Below are 18,145 nucleotides of genomic sequence, written 5' to 3'. Positions count from 1 at the left end.
TGTAAAACTGGTTCTGAGCTTCCTAGCAGCCATCGCAAGGAAAGTTAATTACATAATTCACATTGTCCACATGATTTAAAACACACAATTACTCAGCTATTTCAGTTACTAAAAACAGAATTTTTCTTTTGAGTTATTATTAAAGAATTATGTTGCATATAATAAATGCCGTCCAGAATATTCTACAGTAAATGAAAAATGAGTTTCATAGATCTATTTTGTATTACAATCCTCGATGCAGCCCCACGACATAGAGCCAAAGTAAAGATCAGTGGATGAAATCTCAAAGGGACCAAAAGTGATTTTGCCTCGGTCTGAAACTCCGGTAATTGTTTCACTGAATGAAAAAAAAAATCACTTATACAGAAGAAATCATTGTACATTAGTCGCCTAAAAATATTTACTCCGTAGCATTACATTTTGATAAGTGTAAGGCAATAGAGACATAAGGGCTATAATCTCTAACAGGCACCCCGTAAGGTCTCTAATATTATCCCTGTGCCTTTAAGGAGGGCACCTTTGACATCATTTTATGAAAGTTCTGGAATCTTTCGAGGTCACATGACCAAACTGGAGGCCATTTTAAGACCTCAACGAGCTAGACCATGGAGCGCCCTAAGAAGCGAGGCCCCAGTTCCTCAGGAAATAATTTAACACTAACAACCTCAACATCACAAGTAACGAGACTTCGAGAGTCCCAAACTCCTGTTGGCCATGGGGATGAAACCGCTGGCGATCTCAGTGCCCAAACTACCCGCAACCAAGGCACCCAAACTCCTGACGATAATGGCGCCCAAGCTGCTGCCGACATCGGCACCCAGGCTGCTGCCAAAACCCCTCTGGAAAACTTACTAGAAGGAAAAGGTCAGTGGTCTTAAGATTTTTTTTCGTAAGTTAAGGATCTTTGGGAGAAGCGAACTGCTAAAAGTTTATTTAAACTGTGACCCCCATTTAGGAGAAATTAGCGGAGTAACTTGTATCTCTGTCCAAAAGATGTAAAATAGTGACTGTTGAGAAGGGAGAGACTAATTCTATTAGGGTAGTTTGGGCGCGGATTCTAGTTACTTAATGGGTTTGTGCGGCGGTGTATTTGTCACCAGACAAGGTCGCCTCACCAGAAAACAAGCCGGTCCGACCTAACGGATTCGCGGAGCAACCGCTTGTGCCGCCCCTTTTACAGGTATCACTGTGTACTGCTAAAACTCCCGTGGCCGCCCCGAAGGTCGGCCCGTGAAAAGGGTATTTGTTCTGAAGCCTTGCTCCGCGAGGTCCCTGAGCGGCCGCGTCCCCGCCGCTATCAGTACTCTTCGAGCCTCCCCACACAGGCACGCGGCGAGCTGGTCGCCGCCTCGAGGCCACCTGCCTGTCCGCTCCGCCCGGCGGTGGTGGAGGCGTGGCGAGGCGGGGAGGAGTGGCGCGCGAGGCTCCTACCTGTCGCCGCGAAGTCCGCGCGCAGCTCCCATCCGCGGCCGGCCGCTCGGGAGCCCACTCGCCCCCTTCGTTCGGAACCCCCTAGGGCAGAAAGGCGGTCCCGGCGCGAGTCAGCGGAGGAGCGGGTGAGTCCGGCCGTCCGAGGGCACCCGGCGCCGAGTCAGCGCCAAACGGCGCCGCGCTGTGTTTCCCTCTCCGGTCCTCTGGGGTGGCGCGAAGGCTTGGGGCCCCTTGGCCCCGCGGGAGGTTTTCTAGGGAAATGGGATCAAAGCCTAGCAGCTTGCACGCTTCCCTTGGGAGGTTAGTGCCCCTGGGATAAGGATGAAAGTGTCACTGCCTCCGAACTGCAGCCAGCGGCTATGAACTTGAGCAAGTACCAATTTAGGCTTGTGCTGACTTGTGCTGCTGGGAGCGTGCTATCAAGCGCCCTCCGTCTAACTGTATATAATTCCAATTCCAATCCTAATTCCCCTGAAGTGAGATGGAGCTGGGGGTGGGGGTGAATAGTGGAGAGTGGTCCTGTTATTTTAATTATCAAAGAGTGCTTGCTGGAAGAAAGGGGATGCTTTTTCTTAAAATAAGTATGATACAACCAGTTCATTGTATAAATGCACATAACAAATCTTAAAAAAAAATCATTAAAAGTCATTTCAACCAGGGGTGTCCTCCTTCTCTAAAATAGTTTTGGTTCTTACATTCTTTCTTTCATAAGAGAGGAGTTGCCAGAAAGGCATGGAAATGAACAGAATGCTCTAGTCTTAGTTCTGCTGAGAAATCTAAAAGTTACTATTGATCTGATAAAATCTTGCTTAGCAGCTAGTTCTTCAAATCTGTGTTTCTACTCCCAACCTTAAGTGTTTGTTACTCTTATGTTAGGCAATGTACCCAGTCCTAAGTGTCTTTATTTAATTTATTTTAAACTTTTCCCCTTACCTTTACATTTAGCTTCTGTATTTATATGTGTGTTTGTATAACTGTATAAAGCAAAAAGAGAAGAAATGACTATCACAAATAATCTCTCTCTTTTTCTCCCCTTATCTCTCTCTCTCATCCTGGGTGTCTAATTTTTCATTCCTGATTTCTCTTGTGCTTTTTTGGTAGTTTCTGAAGTCAACCTAAAGGACTGAAATAATAACTAGTGAATAATTTACCTGTAATAGGGTCTCAGACGCATTTGTATGTGTTTTTGCTGGTTTTTCATTTTTCCCTGTTTTTACTCTATTTTACTCTATTTTAACTGGTAATGCTAAATATGCTTTGTTCCCCTCTTTTTTCAATTCTTTTATTTTGCTGAAGTATAGTCGATGTACAGTATTACATTACAGGTGTACAGTAGAGTGATTCACAATTTTTAAAGGTGATACTCCATTTATAATTATTATAAAATATTGGCTATATTCCCCGTGTTGTCCAATATATCCTTGTACCTTATTTTATACATAATAGTTTGTACCTCTTAATCCCCTACCCCTAAACTGTCCCTCCCCTTCCTTTTCCCGCTGGTAACCACTACTTTGTTCTCTATATCTGTGAGTCTGCTTCTTTGTATGTGATATTTTAAGGTTTCAGTGATTTTAAGTGAGATTCTAATTCAAATCTCAGAACTCAATGAATGGGTTTATGGAATATTAGAAGTTGTACATTATCTGGAACTTTTCATCTAAAGTGTAAGATTTTACAATTTAATGTACAGCATAGTGTCCTTTGAACCTAAGAAAACTTTGTCAGTTTCACAGATGTACGTTGCTTTCTTTCCATCTTTGAGAAGAAAATTTCCTCAGAAGTAGTGTGCACCCTAAAACCGAAAATGCAGGCTGCTACAGATATACCCAGAATAGATGGAAAATAAGAATAAAAATAAAGATTAACTTGGAGATGATTTGCTTTACAGAAGGTGTATTTTTTATATATATAAAGGGATCCATCTTGGATTCCCATGGATAGGTTTTAGGGGTATTTCAAATAAGTGGTGGTTGTGAGGATTAAATGAAATAATAGACCTAACGCACTCAATGTAAGGCCTGACACATAGAGTGCATGCAGGAAATGTTAAGAATGAATAAATCAAATTGGATTTTACGTTCTTTCATATCCTTTCGGAAATGCATCTGTTCCATGAAGTTAGGTGTACTCATGTAGATAGCCTAGCCGTAAGATCGAGACTCCTAACTTTTCCCCAAAATGGCTCAGAACTCAACAATTAGCTCTAGTGTCATAAAATGCTGCCTGTTCTCCCACAGACTGTTTAATTCCTCCCATTAAGGTGAATGAAATCAAGAAAATTAAGCTATTTCCTTCAAATCATCATAGGGCATTTCTGCCAGTGGTTTTTGGATTGATTTCAGCCTTTGGTTGGCACTTTCTCTGCAGAGGTATGTAGCCTGCTTTGGTAGTCACCAAATAGTCTTTTACCTGAGAATATAAGAATATTAAGAAGACTAAATCATGCGCAACAGCTCTTACTTCATTTGTTGTCGTGTAATTATGATTACCATTGGAAAATCTGCACATATTGGAGAGGAGATAAGGTGACTTTTAGAAATAATCAAGTTATGTAAAATAAGATATTTCAGAGCTGTCCGCACATTCCATTGAGGGTTATCAGCAAGATCTTGTATAATTTAAACCAGTACTATCAGAAGTGGTCAGTAGAGGGAGCAAGAGGAGTTTTTGGTAACTTTCTGTTGGTTTTGTTTTTGTTTTCATGAACTCAAAAACAAGAGATGAGTAAAAGCCAGGATGAACCTCCTCACGAACTTGAGAACCAGTTTATATTGCGTCTGCCTCTGGTAAGAAACCCTTTGTGTCTCAGACCAGAAATCTTCAGTTCATAAGTATTAGCTCTGCTTGGATGCTGTAGCATTTCTATTTATTTAAGGTAGGCTAGGAAAACCGAGAACATTTGTTTCCCAGCAGTCATGTCCTATTAAGCAGTCCTGTCCTAGGGTATACTTTTATAAGCAGCATTTCTTTCGTCCTGCACATGCCACCTATCGTGTGGGTTGATTTCCTGGCAAACAGATGGGACGGTGACGGGTTCAGTCACTTATCACAGATGCTAATAGCCTTGCTCACTGGACAGCCAAGATAAGACTCTTCTGAAAGAGAGTTCCTTTCTGTCACCTCTAAAGGGGCAGTGAGAGGGACTGTCTCCCTAAATTCCTCACCATACAAGGCTGTTGAAGCTCATCTCAGCATCATGTTAGAGTCTTTTCCCCTATTGATACCTGTATTCAAGTATTATTTAATCTAAGAAAGATATATTAAGAATGGGCTTCAGAAAGGTATTTCTCCAATTAGGGTTAATTAATATACTCAGTAAGCTGCAGCTAAGCCTTCCCTTAGCAACTAGAACTGAAGGGTAACAATGAGAGGCAGGAATTTAAAACTAGGAAAAGGCATTCTCTATAGCTGCTAAAAGACAACAATGAGATTAGAGTCAGCCCCATCCTGACCTGACTTACACAGCACGCAATAGCTCATGGTACATAGAGTTGTTCCTAACGTTGGGGAAGTTTAAGGTTTTATGTAAGGGAGGACTGTGTCTGGCTACCTACTCTATTAGCTGCTAATTATACAATTCATCCTTCTGACTTTTCAATTTACCTCCTTTTTAGGAACAGGCTTCTACTGTCAGGAAGATAATACATTCTCAAAGTGCCACCATGAAGGATAAACTAAAAATTGACTTGTCTTGTAAGTAGTTAATATCCATTTGCCATACATTGAACAGTAATTTATTAAAGGGTTGCTATGTGCCACACCCTCTGTTAGATACCAAGGATGAAGGATATGACAAAAGAATAGAATATGGTCTCTGCCTTGATGCTTTTAAGAGAGGCTTTGGTCACTCCCATCTCTTCTTTTAAGAAGAAAGGAAGCAGAACTTACACAACTTGAGGTAATGATCATGGTGTGTATAAGGAAGAACTTGGGGGTCAACCGCAGGATTTGCGTACTGCTGATTGTCTCCAAATGCAAGCTTTGTGATTTCTGACTGTCCAGGGGAATGACACGTAAATGCACTATTCTTTGTTTACAAAAGTGACATATCTTTCTTTCTTTCAAATAGTATTTATTAGGCTTTTTAAATACAGAGAAGTATATAAAGAATAAAATTTAAAATGGCCCATAATCCCAGCATTCGGGTAGCCCTTATTGACGTGAAAAAAAAGGAATACAAGTGCATGGCTAGAAAATTCAAATAAAACAGAAAGGTTCAAAAGGAGAAGTGAAACTCTCCTTAACAGCATCCCAACCTTAATGGCCAAAGATAACTAATATTAACCATTTCTCCTTGTGTTTCTTTATAGACAAAACTTTTATGCATAACACCAACATTTAAATAATCTCTCTATTTTTAAAGATAATTTACACGGAAAGGATGGTGTCAAACATGGTTCTGTATCTTTCTTTTTTCACTTAATATTAGAATATTACACTTGAACACTCTTGTATCAAAAGACATTTATGTTTGAGACATTTGGGCAGGATTTAGAGTTGTCAGTATATGACTCTCCCTCTCTCCATATATATATTTTATATACATACATAATATATATGGCGATTGTGTAGAATTTTATCTTTGTGAAGCTAACTAGAGAGTATAACTTGAGAATTACTAGAACCATTCTAGAATCAAACCTTCCCTTACCCAACCCTTTAAAAACATCCATGTACAATGACAAGATTGAATGCTTCTAATGGTGTCCAAATGAATGGGTTTGAAAGAATGGAGTTGGCCTTTCAAGATGAAAATGAAACATTTACCACTTCATCCACGTTTAGTTCACAGCCATTACCAAGAAACTTAGCTACTTTTGGTCAAGTGACATAAACTGGGGAAAAAAAGCTGCCTTCTTTTCTCTGGGGAGTTACTAATGGTGTATGCGATTCTAGCATTATGAGAAATAGTAAATTTCAATGAAAGACCAGTCTGTTCCACGTAAGTCTTCATTATTCAAACCCTGCGGGTCTTAGGAGTGCATTGGGAAGATGTCAACTTTAATCTTTTCTACTTCTCTTCAGCTGATGGACGTCATGCAGTTGTTGAGGTAGACGATGTCTCACTAGCTGCTAAGCTGGTTGATTTGCCTTGTGTTATTGGAAGCCTGAAAACTGTGGATAAAAAAACTTTTTATAAAACGGCGGATATTTCCCAGGTATGGACAAGTTTTCTTAATCTACTAGTCCTCACATCTTTCAAGGAATTCCTTTTTCCCTCCTTTTCGCTTTCTTTCAGTTCTCCTTTCAGCTGCTTGTCATTTCTAATTTCCAGCTCAGTTGCACAGGAATACAGTGTCATGTTCTGGTTTGGTGTTTGATTCGTAACTTTTCACTACTTTATTTTATCCAAATAGCTTTCAGAACCTCCTGTTTGACATTTATAGTGACTTTCATTATTTGAAAAATATGAGCATCTGGGATCTTCTGAACTTTCTACTAAAGCAGGGTGCTGTTAACTCTGGAGGTTTACATTGGTTCTTATTCATCGTCTCTACTGTTTTTTGTTTGTTTGTTTCCTTTCTAAATCAAAATGCTAAGATATATCTGTTCTCAACATATTCCTTCTGTAGTGGTAAGCATTCAAGGTAAAAAAGACAAACAAAACCCCTCAGAGTCCATATATACAGTGCTGCCAAGATGGACAGAGAGAGAATGAATATGAGTGTGTATAATGCTTGGGTTTTCTGGAAATGCCAAGTAACATTCTCTTTACTTCTATGATCCAGGATTTCTGATGGCAAGAATGATCATGATTCATTACTAACCCAAGATGCGTAGCCATAGTCAACTTCTTTATCTTTGTTAAATGTAGATGCTTGTGTGCACTGCTGCTGGTGGTGTCCACTCTTCTGAGGAACCAGTTACCTCTACTGGTCGTAAAGCAATCAAGAAAACTGAAAAGGAGAAACCAAAAAAATATGCCTGGAAGCATGGCAGTAAGTCAACAGCCCCTAGCTCATTCTGGCTGACTACATTTATCTGCTGAATTCTAGTTACTTGTGAGCAAGGGATGTGTTACCACACTTAGGTATTTGGCTCAGTAGGCATCCAGAGACTCTTAAAGCAATGAGTCATGTCATGAGCCAGTGGCTTACAGCATCACCTTTCTCTATCAGATTCAGATAGATATGGGACTGCCATCAGTCATACATACATTTCACCATGTTGACTTTATTTTAGTTACTCCACCGCTTAAGAATGTCAAAAAGAAAAGATTCCGCAAAACAACAAAAAAGGTTAGTTGCATGCTATCTCTGTGTCTACTGGGTGGATTGGAAGAGGATTATGAGTTGGGGGGGAAAGGGAGACAGTCAGTTGGATTATTCATTTGTTCACTCATTTATGTGTTCAGAAAACATTTGTTGAGTGTGAGCTAAATCCTGGGCACTGTGTACTGACAATTGGAAATATTTAATGAACAAAACCAAACTTGATCCTTGAAGTTGTAGGCTAGTTGTTTAGGGATCTAGATGTGTCATGAATTTGAAACTTCTGCTAACACTTTTCATTTTCAACTGCAAGATCTAGCTTTAAAGTGAACCCATCCAGAACCTGAGAATTGGGAATTATGGTTGTATTCCTAACCTCACTTCAGACTTTGTAGAACCCTGGGCAAGCTACAGGAGTACTGTGGCTTGGCCTTTTTTTTTAATTAAACTTAATTTAGAAATAGTTGTAGATTCACATGCAGTTGTAAGCAGTAAAAGAGAGATACTGTGTACCCTTTACCTAGTTTTCCCCATTGTAACTTTTTGCAAAACTATAGTATGCTATCACAGACAGGAAATTATTACTATTCACTAATCTTACTCAAATTTCTCCAGTTTTACTTGCACGCCTGTGTATGTGTGTGCATGCATTTAGTTCTGTGCGATTTTATCCATGTGTGTTCGTGTATCATCTACACAGTCAAATTATGAAACAGTATTGTCACTGCAAAGGTCCCACATTTTCCCCTTTTAAAGCCACACCCACCTCCCTCCCACTCCATACCCGCGGTCTCTAACCTCCGTAATCACTAATATGTTCTCCATCTCTATAATTATGTCATTTAAAGAATGTCATATAAATGGAATCATACAAAGTATAACATTTGAGCCTGGCTTTTTTTTCCCCACTTGGCTTAATTTCCTTAATTTCCTTAAGGTCCATGCAAGTTGTTGCATGTATCAGTAGTCCTTTCCTTTTTATTGCTGAGTAGTATTCCATGTTATTAATGTACCACAGTTTGCCTAACTGTTCACTCAGAGAAGGACACCCGGGTTGTTTCCAGTTTTTGACTATTATAAATAAAGTTGCCAGCAGGTTTTTGTGTGAACATAAGTATTCATTTCTTTGGCATAAATGCCCAGCAATGCAATTGCTGGGTATGTTGCATGTTTCATTTTAAAAGAAACTATCATGTTTTCCAGCGTGGCTGCACCATTTTACATTCGCACCAGCAACTTATGTGTGATCCAGTTTCTCTACATTTTTGCCAGCATTAGATGTTGTCACTATTTTTTATTTTTGCCATTCTGATAGATGTGTAGTGATCTCACTGTGGTATTAATTTGCATTTCCCTGATGGCTAATGATGTTGAGCATCTTATCATGTGTTTCTTTGCCATCTATATATCCACTTCAGTGAAATCTCTGTTTTTTTTTACCATTTTCTAAATGGATTTTTTAATTGCTGAGTTTTGTGAGTTCTTCTCATATTCCAAATGTTAGTCTTTTGTCAGATACGTCATTTGCAAATATTTTCCCTCAGTCTGTAACCTGTCTTTTTATCTTCCTTTACAGGGTTTTTCAAAGAGCAAAAGGTTTTTGTTTGATGAGGTCCAATGCATTGATTTTTCCTTTTAAGTATTTTGCTTTTTGCATAAAGTATAAGAACTATTTGCTTAGCCCAGATCCTGAAGAATTCTCCTAAATAACTCTTTTTCCAAAAGTTTTACATTTTATATTTAAGCCTACAATCAGTTTTTTAGTTAATTCTTGTAGAAGGTGTAAGGTTTAGTTCAAGGTTGTTTTTTGTTTGTTCGTTTTTTATTTTACGTTTGCATGTCCAGTTGCTCCAGCACCACTTGTTAAAAAGGCTACCCTTCCTCCGCTGTATTGCTTTTGCATCTTTGTCAGAAATCTGTTGGGCATATTTGTGTGAGTTTTTTTTTTCTGAGTTCCCTATTCTGTACCATTAATCTGTGTGTGGTTCACTCCACCGATTCCACAATGTAGCTTCGCAGTGAGTCTTGAAATCAAGAAGACTGCTGTCACTTTATTTTTTATTTTATATTTATTGTTTTAGCCATTCTAGAGCTTATACCTTTCCATATACATTTTAGAATAAGTTTGTCTATGTCTGTTGAAAAATTTGTTGGAATTTTGATGGGAATTGCATTAAACCTATAGTTCAATTTGGGGACAATTGATAGCTTTATTATGTTGAGTCTTTCAATCTATGAACATGTTCCCTTTGGCTTTATACTGTCAGTCCACAGCATTTATTGAGTGCCTACTGAGTGTAAAACGACATTAAGAATAGTTCTGAAAGTCTTTAAGCTTTAGTAAAGTAAAACAATTGTAATATAACTTCATTGTTTATTGTTTTATTTCGTAGGTCGTTGATGTCAAACAAACCAAAGAAGTCAGCATTAGTAAGGTAGAGCAATCACAATATAACTATATTATTTACTTATACTGTGTTTTATTTCATAGCTCATTAATTTCAAACAAATCCAAAAAATCGTAAAGATGGCTTTCAAGCTTTCCTTCTCACCTGTAATCCCCACTTGCATACACATACCCTGAATTTGATTCATTGGAAATGAATTCATTGTTTCATTTCTGATAATTTCAGAAACAAAAGATACAATTTGGTCAGTGACCCTGTGTGTTTTAATCTGCTTCTTTTCTCTCATATTTATTTAAAAAACATTTCTTGGAAGCCAGGGCTCACTTTTACCAGAAGTTGTTTGCAATTGCTTATTCCCCCTCAAAGTTCTAATTTCTATTTGTGGCATGACGAATTGGTTGCTGTGGAGATAACTGTCTAAAACTGGATTTAAGGGAGAACGTGTGGCTAAGACCCAGTTTTATAGGAAACTCTCTAATAATATAGATGTGGGGAAGTGAAATCTGGGAATTTAGATCTTTAAACAAAATTACTTCTAACAAATAAAGAATTACAGTTCTTTGCCAATGTGGGTCAGGGCAAATAATTAATAACTGAGGCTTAAGGGTTGTGCCTTTGAGAGAAGTCTTTAATACAGAGTTGTAGATTGAAAAGATTAAATGTCTCATGTAATTTGGGAAAAAATAAGCTTACTGTGGAAAAATATAGACTCTGATCAAAGTTTCTGTTATAAATAGTATTATTTAGAGTAGAAATTTGAATGTATCTTAAAGAGATCTAATTATTTGACTCCATTTATATGTAGGAAAAGGGCATTCCTGCAAAGCACAGGGTGTTAAATGACGTTCCTGGTGTCCCCTCTCCTCCAACTTTGGTTCAGTACGCTGAATCTCCTGAAGTGGAAAAGGAAGTGAGAAGATTGCTGTGTTCAGATGCTGAAGCTGTCTGTGCCCGTATCCTTTTATACTAAATATGTTCTGTGTAGTCTGTTCCATCCTATGTGCAGTTGGTGACAAGCCCTCACTTCTGGTATTTGCTGATTTTAATGTATAGAACTTCGGATTTGGGGAAATGTTACTTTCTAGCTAGGAACAGTACATTCATATGATAGAAATTATTTACTTGTATAATTCAATATAAGGCACTTCTCCATTCTAGGAATCCGGATACAAATGGCTTGGAGTTGGACTAAATTAAATAACACTTCAGCCAGAGAGCCTATTCCCTTTCAACTTTGCCTTCTCCTTTCTTTCTGCTTTTTCCTTGACTGCCTCTCCTTTCAGGATGGGAGGTCATTGCTGAAGGTGAAACCAAGGAAATAGAATGCCAAGGCTCCATTCCAGGCTTTGAGATAGCTCCAGGAATAAGTGGCTATAAGCAGGGTCATACCTCACCAGGTACATCAATAAAGGCAAATAAAGGCAGAAGCTTCAGAGGGGGCAGGTGTTGACTGTGTGTAGGACCATTGTCCATAGACTCACAGACCAATAACAGGAAAAAGGTGCCTTTTCTCTTCTTTCCTCTTACTGGCCCCTCAACTTGAGGGGTTTTAGATTGGGGTTTTAATATCCCATCCACCCCTGCTATTCTAAATTCCTATGGGCCCCTGGATTCTCTAAATATTTGATCATTGAATACATGCATGAATGCTACAATGTTTTGTATTTCCTATCCTTGTTTTATAAAGGGAATAATCTTCCTGTGAGAAAAATTATTTATAAAATTCATTAGTTGCCTAGTAAACTTGAGGGGAAGTATAGTTGCAGCTGGAGTGGGAGTCATTTGAAAAGCTTCAGATAGTTTCACCTTCCTTTTGCTTAAAACCCATAGAATGTGATGTGTTTCCGAAGACGTTCAGTAATTCTAGCAGTAACAGTGATGATGAGGATGAGGATGAGGATGAGAAGGATGACTATGATGATGAGGATGAAGATGACAGAGAGGAAGAATATTATTATGAGGAGGATCTGGAAAGGGAACTACAGGCGAAGTTCATTGAATCTGGCCAGTATGAAGCAAAGGAAGGAGCCAGTTCAATGAGTAAGTTAAGAGGGAAAAACAAAGGGGTGGGACAGAGTGGGTGGCAGTGCTAAAGACAGACTCTAAACACGCATTAGATGCAAGGCAAAGTTTGAGAAGCTGTTGCTCGACTGTGTAGTGGAGTTTTTCTTAGTTGATTTGGATCTTGGTCCATTAATTTAGGCTATGTTTAGATACATGAAGTTTTTTTCTATCTCTGTTAGTCATGGAAATTCACAAGCAGACCTATTACATGGAGAAAAAGCTCCAAGAGATTCGATGCAGGGCACAAAGACAGAAGGAGCTCATCATGAAACTGGAAAACCTGACTCTCAAGGTAAATTCTTGTTGGCTGATAGAAAGATATCTTGATATCTTACTTTCAGAATCCCATCTTTGTGTTTCCACTCATGTCATCTCTGTGCAGCTTTCTTGTTCATTTGTGATCCTGAACAACCTCTTAGAAACCACTAATAAAAGATAGCCCATTTTCTTTTACTTAAGTAGTTTTGATCATCTCATATAAGCATTTTTGGGAAGGGACCAGGAAACTTGAGATAATAATTGCCAATATGCTCAATAAAATTAAAAAAAATAATTGCCAGTAAGAGCATTGACTATGTGAAAGGTGCATACAGAGCTGAGCATTTTACATGTATTACCTCATTTCATCCTGACATCCCTGAAACCTAGGTACTGTCACTATTCTCATTTTATAGATAAGAAATTAAAGTTCAGAGAGGTTAAGTAACTTGCCAGGAACCATAGTAAGTGGTAAGGCATAGATTCAACCCTGTTGCTCTGTACCAAAATGTATTCATTGTAGTAAAAAAATTAATCAAATTAATTTTTAAATTTTGTGATGCATGCTTGAATAAGAATTAATATTGTACTTATTTTTATTAATACATATTTTATTAGTACACATTTTAGCAAAAGGAAAATGTATGATTAGGCAATGTTTGCTTCCCTTTTTATAGTGAGGGAAATTCTGAAGCATCTGGAGAATCCCTTGCTAGATTTCTTTTTCTGTAGAGCTATAGTCATTGAAGGGGAGCAAACTGACACAGGACTATATTTATTTAGAGTGTTGTCCTTCAGAATAACCAAGTGAGATAATAGATGTGGACATACTTTGAAAGATACAGATATATGGCATTATTATGATTGTGTTTGCATGCAGTACTAGTTAAGAATGGTAATATTCTGCCCTAGTGCAGGGGAATGAAGGAGTCAGCACCAAATTCCAAGCCAGCTTTTTAAATAGTTTACCACAGTCAGAGGATTTGTGCAAAACTAGAAAAGGGTTAACATGAAGGCATTTCAACTATTTGTTTTAGGGCAAGGAAAAATTGCTGTGTAGGGTGTATAAAATCAAATTGGATGGCCCTGTAGTTGGGGGATGTAGTTTTTATATTCTAAATCTTTTTTTAAAAAGTACTCTTTTGTTACAACTGACGGTCTTCTTTCTTATCAAATTATTTTCCAAACTCTGTCTCTCTTGGTTCTCTTTTCCTTTGAGACTCCGCATTTACCATTTATACAATTTGTTTTCCAGAATCACTTACAGTCTGTGCTGGAGCAGCTTAAGCTACAGGAAAAACAAAAAACTGAGCAGGTGAGAAGTGTGTTTTCACATCAGCCAGAAAACATTTGATACAAAGAATCCCCCACGTCACCCCCAATCTCATCTCTGGCTGTTCTTTTCACAGGCATAGTAGTGGATAAATCTTCTAAATGAGGGTAGTAGTTTGGAACAATCTTTGTGAAAATTCATTCATTCAGCAGATACTGAATGCCTGTTGAGTGAAAAGCAATGGATATACACACAATGTTGAATAAGAGAGATTACAGTACTTGTCCTCATAGAGCTAACAGTCTAGCAGGGAAGATTGGCAGTAAACAAATTATACAAATAGAAAGGTGCAAATCATAACGAAGAGCTGTGAAGGAGAAAAAGTCAGTGGTGCTATTTGAATAAAGAGAGTTCTGAATTAAATTGGGGGGAACATGGTCAACCTTTCTGAGGAAGTGATATTTAAGCTGAGACCTGAAGGATAAGTCCAGGCAAAAAGTGTATGAAAAGCTTCTTGGGTGGAGCATATGCCAGTTCCCACTTTGGAAAACAGCTTGGCTTCTTTGAGGACCTCTGGAGTATTTAAAGCAAGGAAGAGTGACTTAACATGAAGTTAAAGAAGTAGGCAGACACCATATTGTATGGGCCTTTGCAGGCCATGATAAGGAGGATGGGAGGTAGTCTTAAGTGCAATGGGAAGTCCTTGGAGAGTTTTAAGCAGGAGAGTCACATTTAATTTAAACTTTTTTAAAGATCACTTTGATTATTTGGAGAATGGATTGTGGGAGGGGAGGACTGGAAGCAGGGAGGTCCGTTAGGAGGCTGTGTAGTAGTCTAAGAAGAGATGGTGGTGACTTGGACTAAGGAGGCAGCAGCAGAGATGGAAAGACTATACACATTTTCAACTGCAATAAAGATGTATTTATAACAGGCTTATTGAGATATAATTCACATACCATACAGTGCACCCATTTAAATTGTATAATTCAGTGGCTTTTAGTATATTCACAGAATTGTGCAACCATCACCACAGTCAGTTTTGCAACATTTTCGTCACTCCAAAAAGAAACCTGTACCCATTAGCAGTTACTCCAGTTTCTTCTGAATCCCTCCCACCCCCTAGTCCTAGGTAATCACTGGTCTCCTTTCTACTAGTCTACTTTGCCTATTCTGGTTATTTCATATAAAAGGAAACATAATATATGATCTTTTGTATCAAGCTTCTTTCACTTAGCATAATATTTTCAAGGTTAACCCATGTTGTGGCATGTATTCGTACTTTATTCCATTGTACAGCTGAATAATATTCCATTGTACAGATATATCACATCTTGTTTACCCGTTCATCCATCAGTAGACATTTGGGTTGTTTCTGCTTTTTGGCTATCATGAATAATGCTGCTATGAATATTTATATATGAGAGAATGTATTTTAAAAGCAGAATTGATGGGACTTGGGTCAATTACTGGGTGTTGAAGGAGACAGGAGTGGTAAGGATGTATGCCAGATTTCTGACTTGAATGACTGTATTGTTTAAAGTCACAAGAGAGTGAGCAGAGTGAAAAGAGAAGAGGGCAATGTAGGATAAGTGAAGGTCAAGTAACTGTATTGAAATGTATGCTGATTCCAGCCCTGTACTGTTGACGGTAACAATTTTAAAGAGACTGGAGGTCGTATTATGAGGATGGACTTAGCATAGGGCTCTTAAGGTAGTGATTCCATCCCCCATGCCCATCCCCATACCAGTAAGGCCAGGAGAATTCTTATGTTCTATATATTCCCTTCCCTTCAGCAAATCACTCACCCAGGTACTGCTTATAAACAGCCATGTGAACAGTTAATGCCAGGATTGCTTTAGCACCCACTAAACATCTTTGTTTTCCTCTATGTAAGTACTTAGTATTGGGGAGTGCTATTTTCAACATAGAAATACAGCTTTAAACTTTATTCACTCAGAGCCCTCTTTGTTAGCTCATTTATTCAACATAGATTTATTGGGTGCCTACTTTAAGCTAGGTTCCACAGGGAGCTATAAAATGCTTGCAACACAGTCTCTGCCTCCAGTTGGGAAGAAATCCATGAAAGGGATAGGAATTTAAAGAAATGAGGACTCATTTTTGTTCATGAAGATTAGGGAAAACTTCATAGAGAGATGGTATTTGACTGGGGCCTTAAGAGGTAGGTAGGGTTTTAATAAAGAGAGAAATGAAGGCATTCTATATAGAAAGTAGCATGCACAATGGCTCAGAGGTGGTGTTGCCAGACTTGAGAGTTTAGATTTTTTGATGTAGGTCATAATAAGCCATAAAAGCTCTTTTTACCTGGGGAGTAACTCAGGAAGATTTCTCTGCCAGCAGTATCTAGAAATTGGAATGGGGAAAGACTAAAGGAAGATGCAAGTGACAGAAAGAATCAGAACTTAAAAACTGATTAGATTTACAAGACAAAAAGGGGAACAAAGAGGAGTCTGGAGCCTGGATAACTGGAAGGTGGTGTGCCAATAACAGAAATGAAGACAACTTGAAGAGGATTATTGCGGGGTGGGAGATGGAGAAGATGATGAGTTGAGTTGGAAGCACTTTTTAAAATGGGAGATTGGAGAGTGCCTCTCGCATAGAAATGATCACTGAAGCTGGGAGGATAAGATGAGTTAGCCAGGTTGACTGTTTGGCAAGAAGTCTGAACCTGGGGGAAAACCTCCCTTTAGGAGGTGGTGGGAGGAGAAAGAGCCCACAAAGGAGAAAGAACTGGAGAAATCAGTGGTTGTAATCATGGTTAGCATCTGAGTGAAAAGATGCTGTAAATTACTGCAGGTAGCAATGATAGCAGTTCGGTAGCTGATGTACTGCACAGGATGGTTTTATAATGCTCCATTCCTGTCATTTTACAGGATAAAATCCACACTGGTATGGGGCGACCGAAGTTGAATAATATTCAAAGACAATCTTTGTCTCAAAGACAGTATATCTCTCTGCATGTTATTGGTCACTTTGCCATTTCAAGTAAAAAAAAAAAAAAGGAATCCTATATCACAAAAGTTTCAGGGCTTCTGAGTTAGAAAGCATCAGGATGAGTAAAGCATCATCAGGTTCCTGATTGGTTAGGACTCTGACCTGGTTTTCAAGTGTCTCATAATGTGGCAGGAAGCAGCAGCTAAGACTCAGTTTAAGATCTATTGTGTTCAGTGAGGCAAGAGGTTATCTCAACTGCCTTATCTTCTGGCTCTTAGCCTATGGCTACAGTGATCCCATCTCTTTCTACCCTACAGTGAGCTGTGACTCCTGTATCTCTTCCCAGGAGTACAAATTTTTAACAGCAAGCATATTTAAGCACATTCAGTTTTAAAACTTACTTTTATAAATTTGGCATAATGAAGGACATCATTGTGTTTGTGTTCTTGACCGTGGCACTCTTCTTTGGAACATTGTAAGACTAAGATAACCTTATAAATACCAAGTTACAGTCTTTCCTTTTGGTTCGTGTAAGTAACTTCTAGACCAAGTAACAGAACTTAAGATTTCAAGTGAATTTTTCATGTTTTTTCTCATCTCTCCCTACAGCTCATTTCCCTACGGGAACAACTGAACAATTTTCTGAAGGAGTGAAGAGAGCCCTAAGGCTGGCACACAAACCTTGGATTCACCATCCAGACTGAAGACTAGTTGAAATTGTGCCTGTTTCTGCTCCTTTCATTGCCTTATATTGAATCATTTGTGTTTGTTTCTCTGAACCTTTTTTTTTTTTTGCTAGTTATATTCAAAGTTTGTAGCTGTGTAGGAAAAAAAAGATTTTAAAAAAGTAGTAGACCTAAAGACCCAACTCAACTATGGGACGGACTTTTCTTCTCTTATCAACTGCAGAATTACTTACATTGCTTCTATTCTGTGGTGCCATCAGATGATTCAGCCATGCTCGCCAAAGGCAGACAGACTAACCTGAAGGCCATACAGCTGGTTTGCATATGTTTTAGCTTTTTCTTCTGTTTAAGTATTTCCTGAAACGTAGAACAAATTAAGCCATATCTACCAAGGGCTAGGACCTGCAGCAGTGAATTTAATTGCCTACTTGGCAGCGTTGATACTAGGTTGTGTCTTGTCTCTTTTCAGGCATTTAGAGGCTCAGGGATGATTTCTGGCTGCTGCTATCTTTGTTCCATTGTTGTGTTTTTAGGGCGGTGTCTCATTGTTATTTGGCAGCTATGGGAATAGTCAGAGCAGAGATGAAATTCTGAGCTGTTATCCTTATTCTGAGCCTCTTCATCCTAACCACCATCAGAAAGGGTTAGGAAAAACCAGATATCTGTGATGCCTGTGAAAACTTCCTGGAAAAAAACATAGGTCAGTTTGTTTTTTTTCAGCTGTATTAAGGTTTTCTAGTCTATATTCTTTGAGCAATAAATAAATTCCTTATCTTAAGTGGATTATTGTCATTTTATGAAACAGCTCCCATGATAAGTACATTCATATCCAAAACAAACTGGAGAGACAGGCAATAA

At 38.6% G+C, this 18,145-nt stretch overlaps 1 protein-coding gene across 1 annotated transcript; it reads left to right on the top strand.

Annotated features, from left to right (window-relative positions):
- Positions 1–1,376: 1,376 nt before the first annotated feature.
- Positions 1,377–18,065, top strand: TAF7L (TATA-box binding protein associated factor 7 like). Its single transcript, XM_045507169.2, has 13 exons — positions 1,377–1,556; positions 4,153–4,220; positions 5,049–5,127; positions 6,460–6,593; positions 7,250–7,373; positions 7,618–7,673; positions 10,040–10,081; positions 10,860–11,007; positions 11,338–11,451; positions 11,885–12,094; positions 12,298–12,410; positions 13,632–13,691; positions 17,211–18,065. Exons 2-13 carry the CDS (start codon positions 4,155–4,157, stop codon positions 17,253–17,255), a joined length of 1,191 nt encoding a protein of 396 aa, XP_045363125.2. The 5' UTR covers positions 1,377–1,556; positions 4,153–4,154; the 3' UTR covers positions 17,256–18,065.
- The last annotated feature ends 80 nt before the right edge of the window (positions 18,066–18,145 follow it).

Source organism: Camelus bactrianus, chromosome X (genome assembly GCF_048773025.1).
Source record: "Camelus bactrianus isolate YW-2024 breed Bactrian camel chromosome X, ASM4877302v1, whole genome shotgun sequence".
Lineage (NCBI taxonomy): Eukaryota > Metazoa > Chordata > Mammalia > Artiodactyla > Camelidae > Camelus > Camelus bactrianus.
This window is presented reverse-complemented; position numbering and strand designations above follow the sequence as displayed.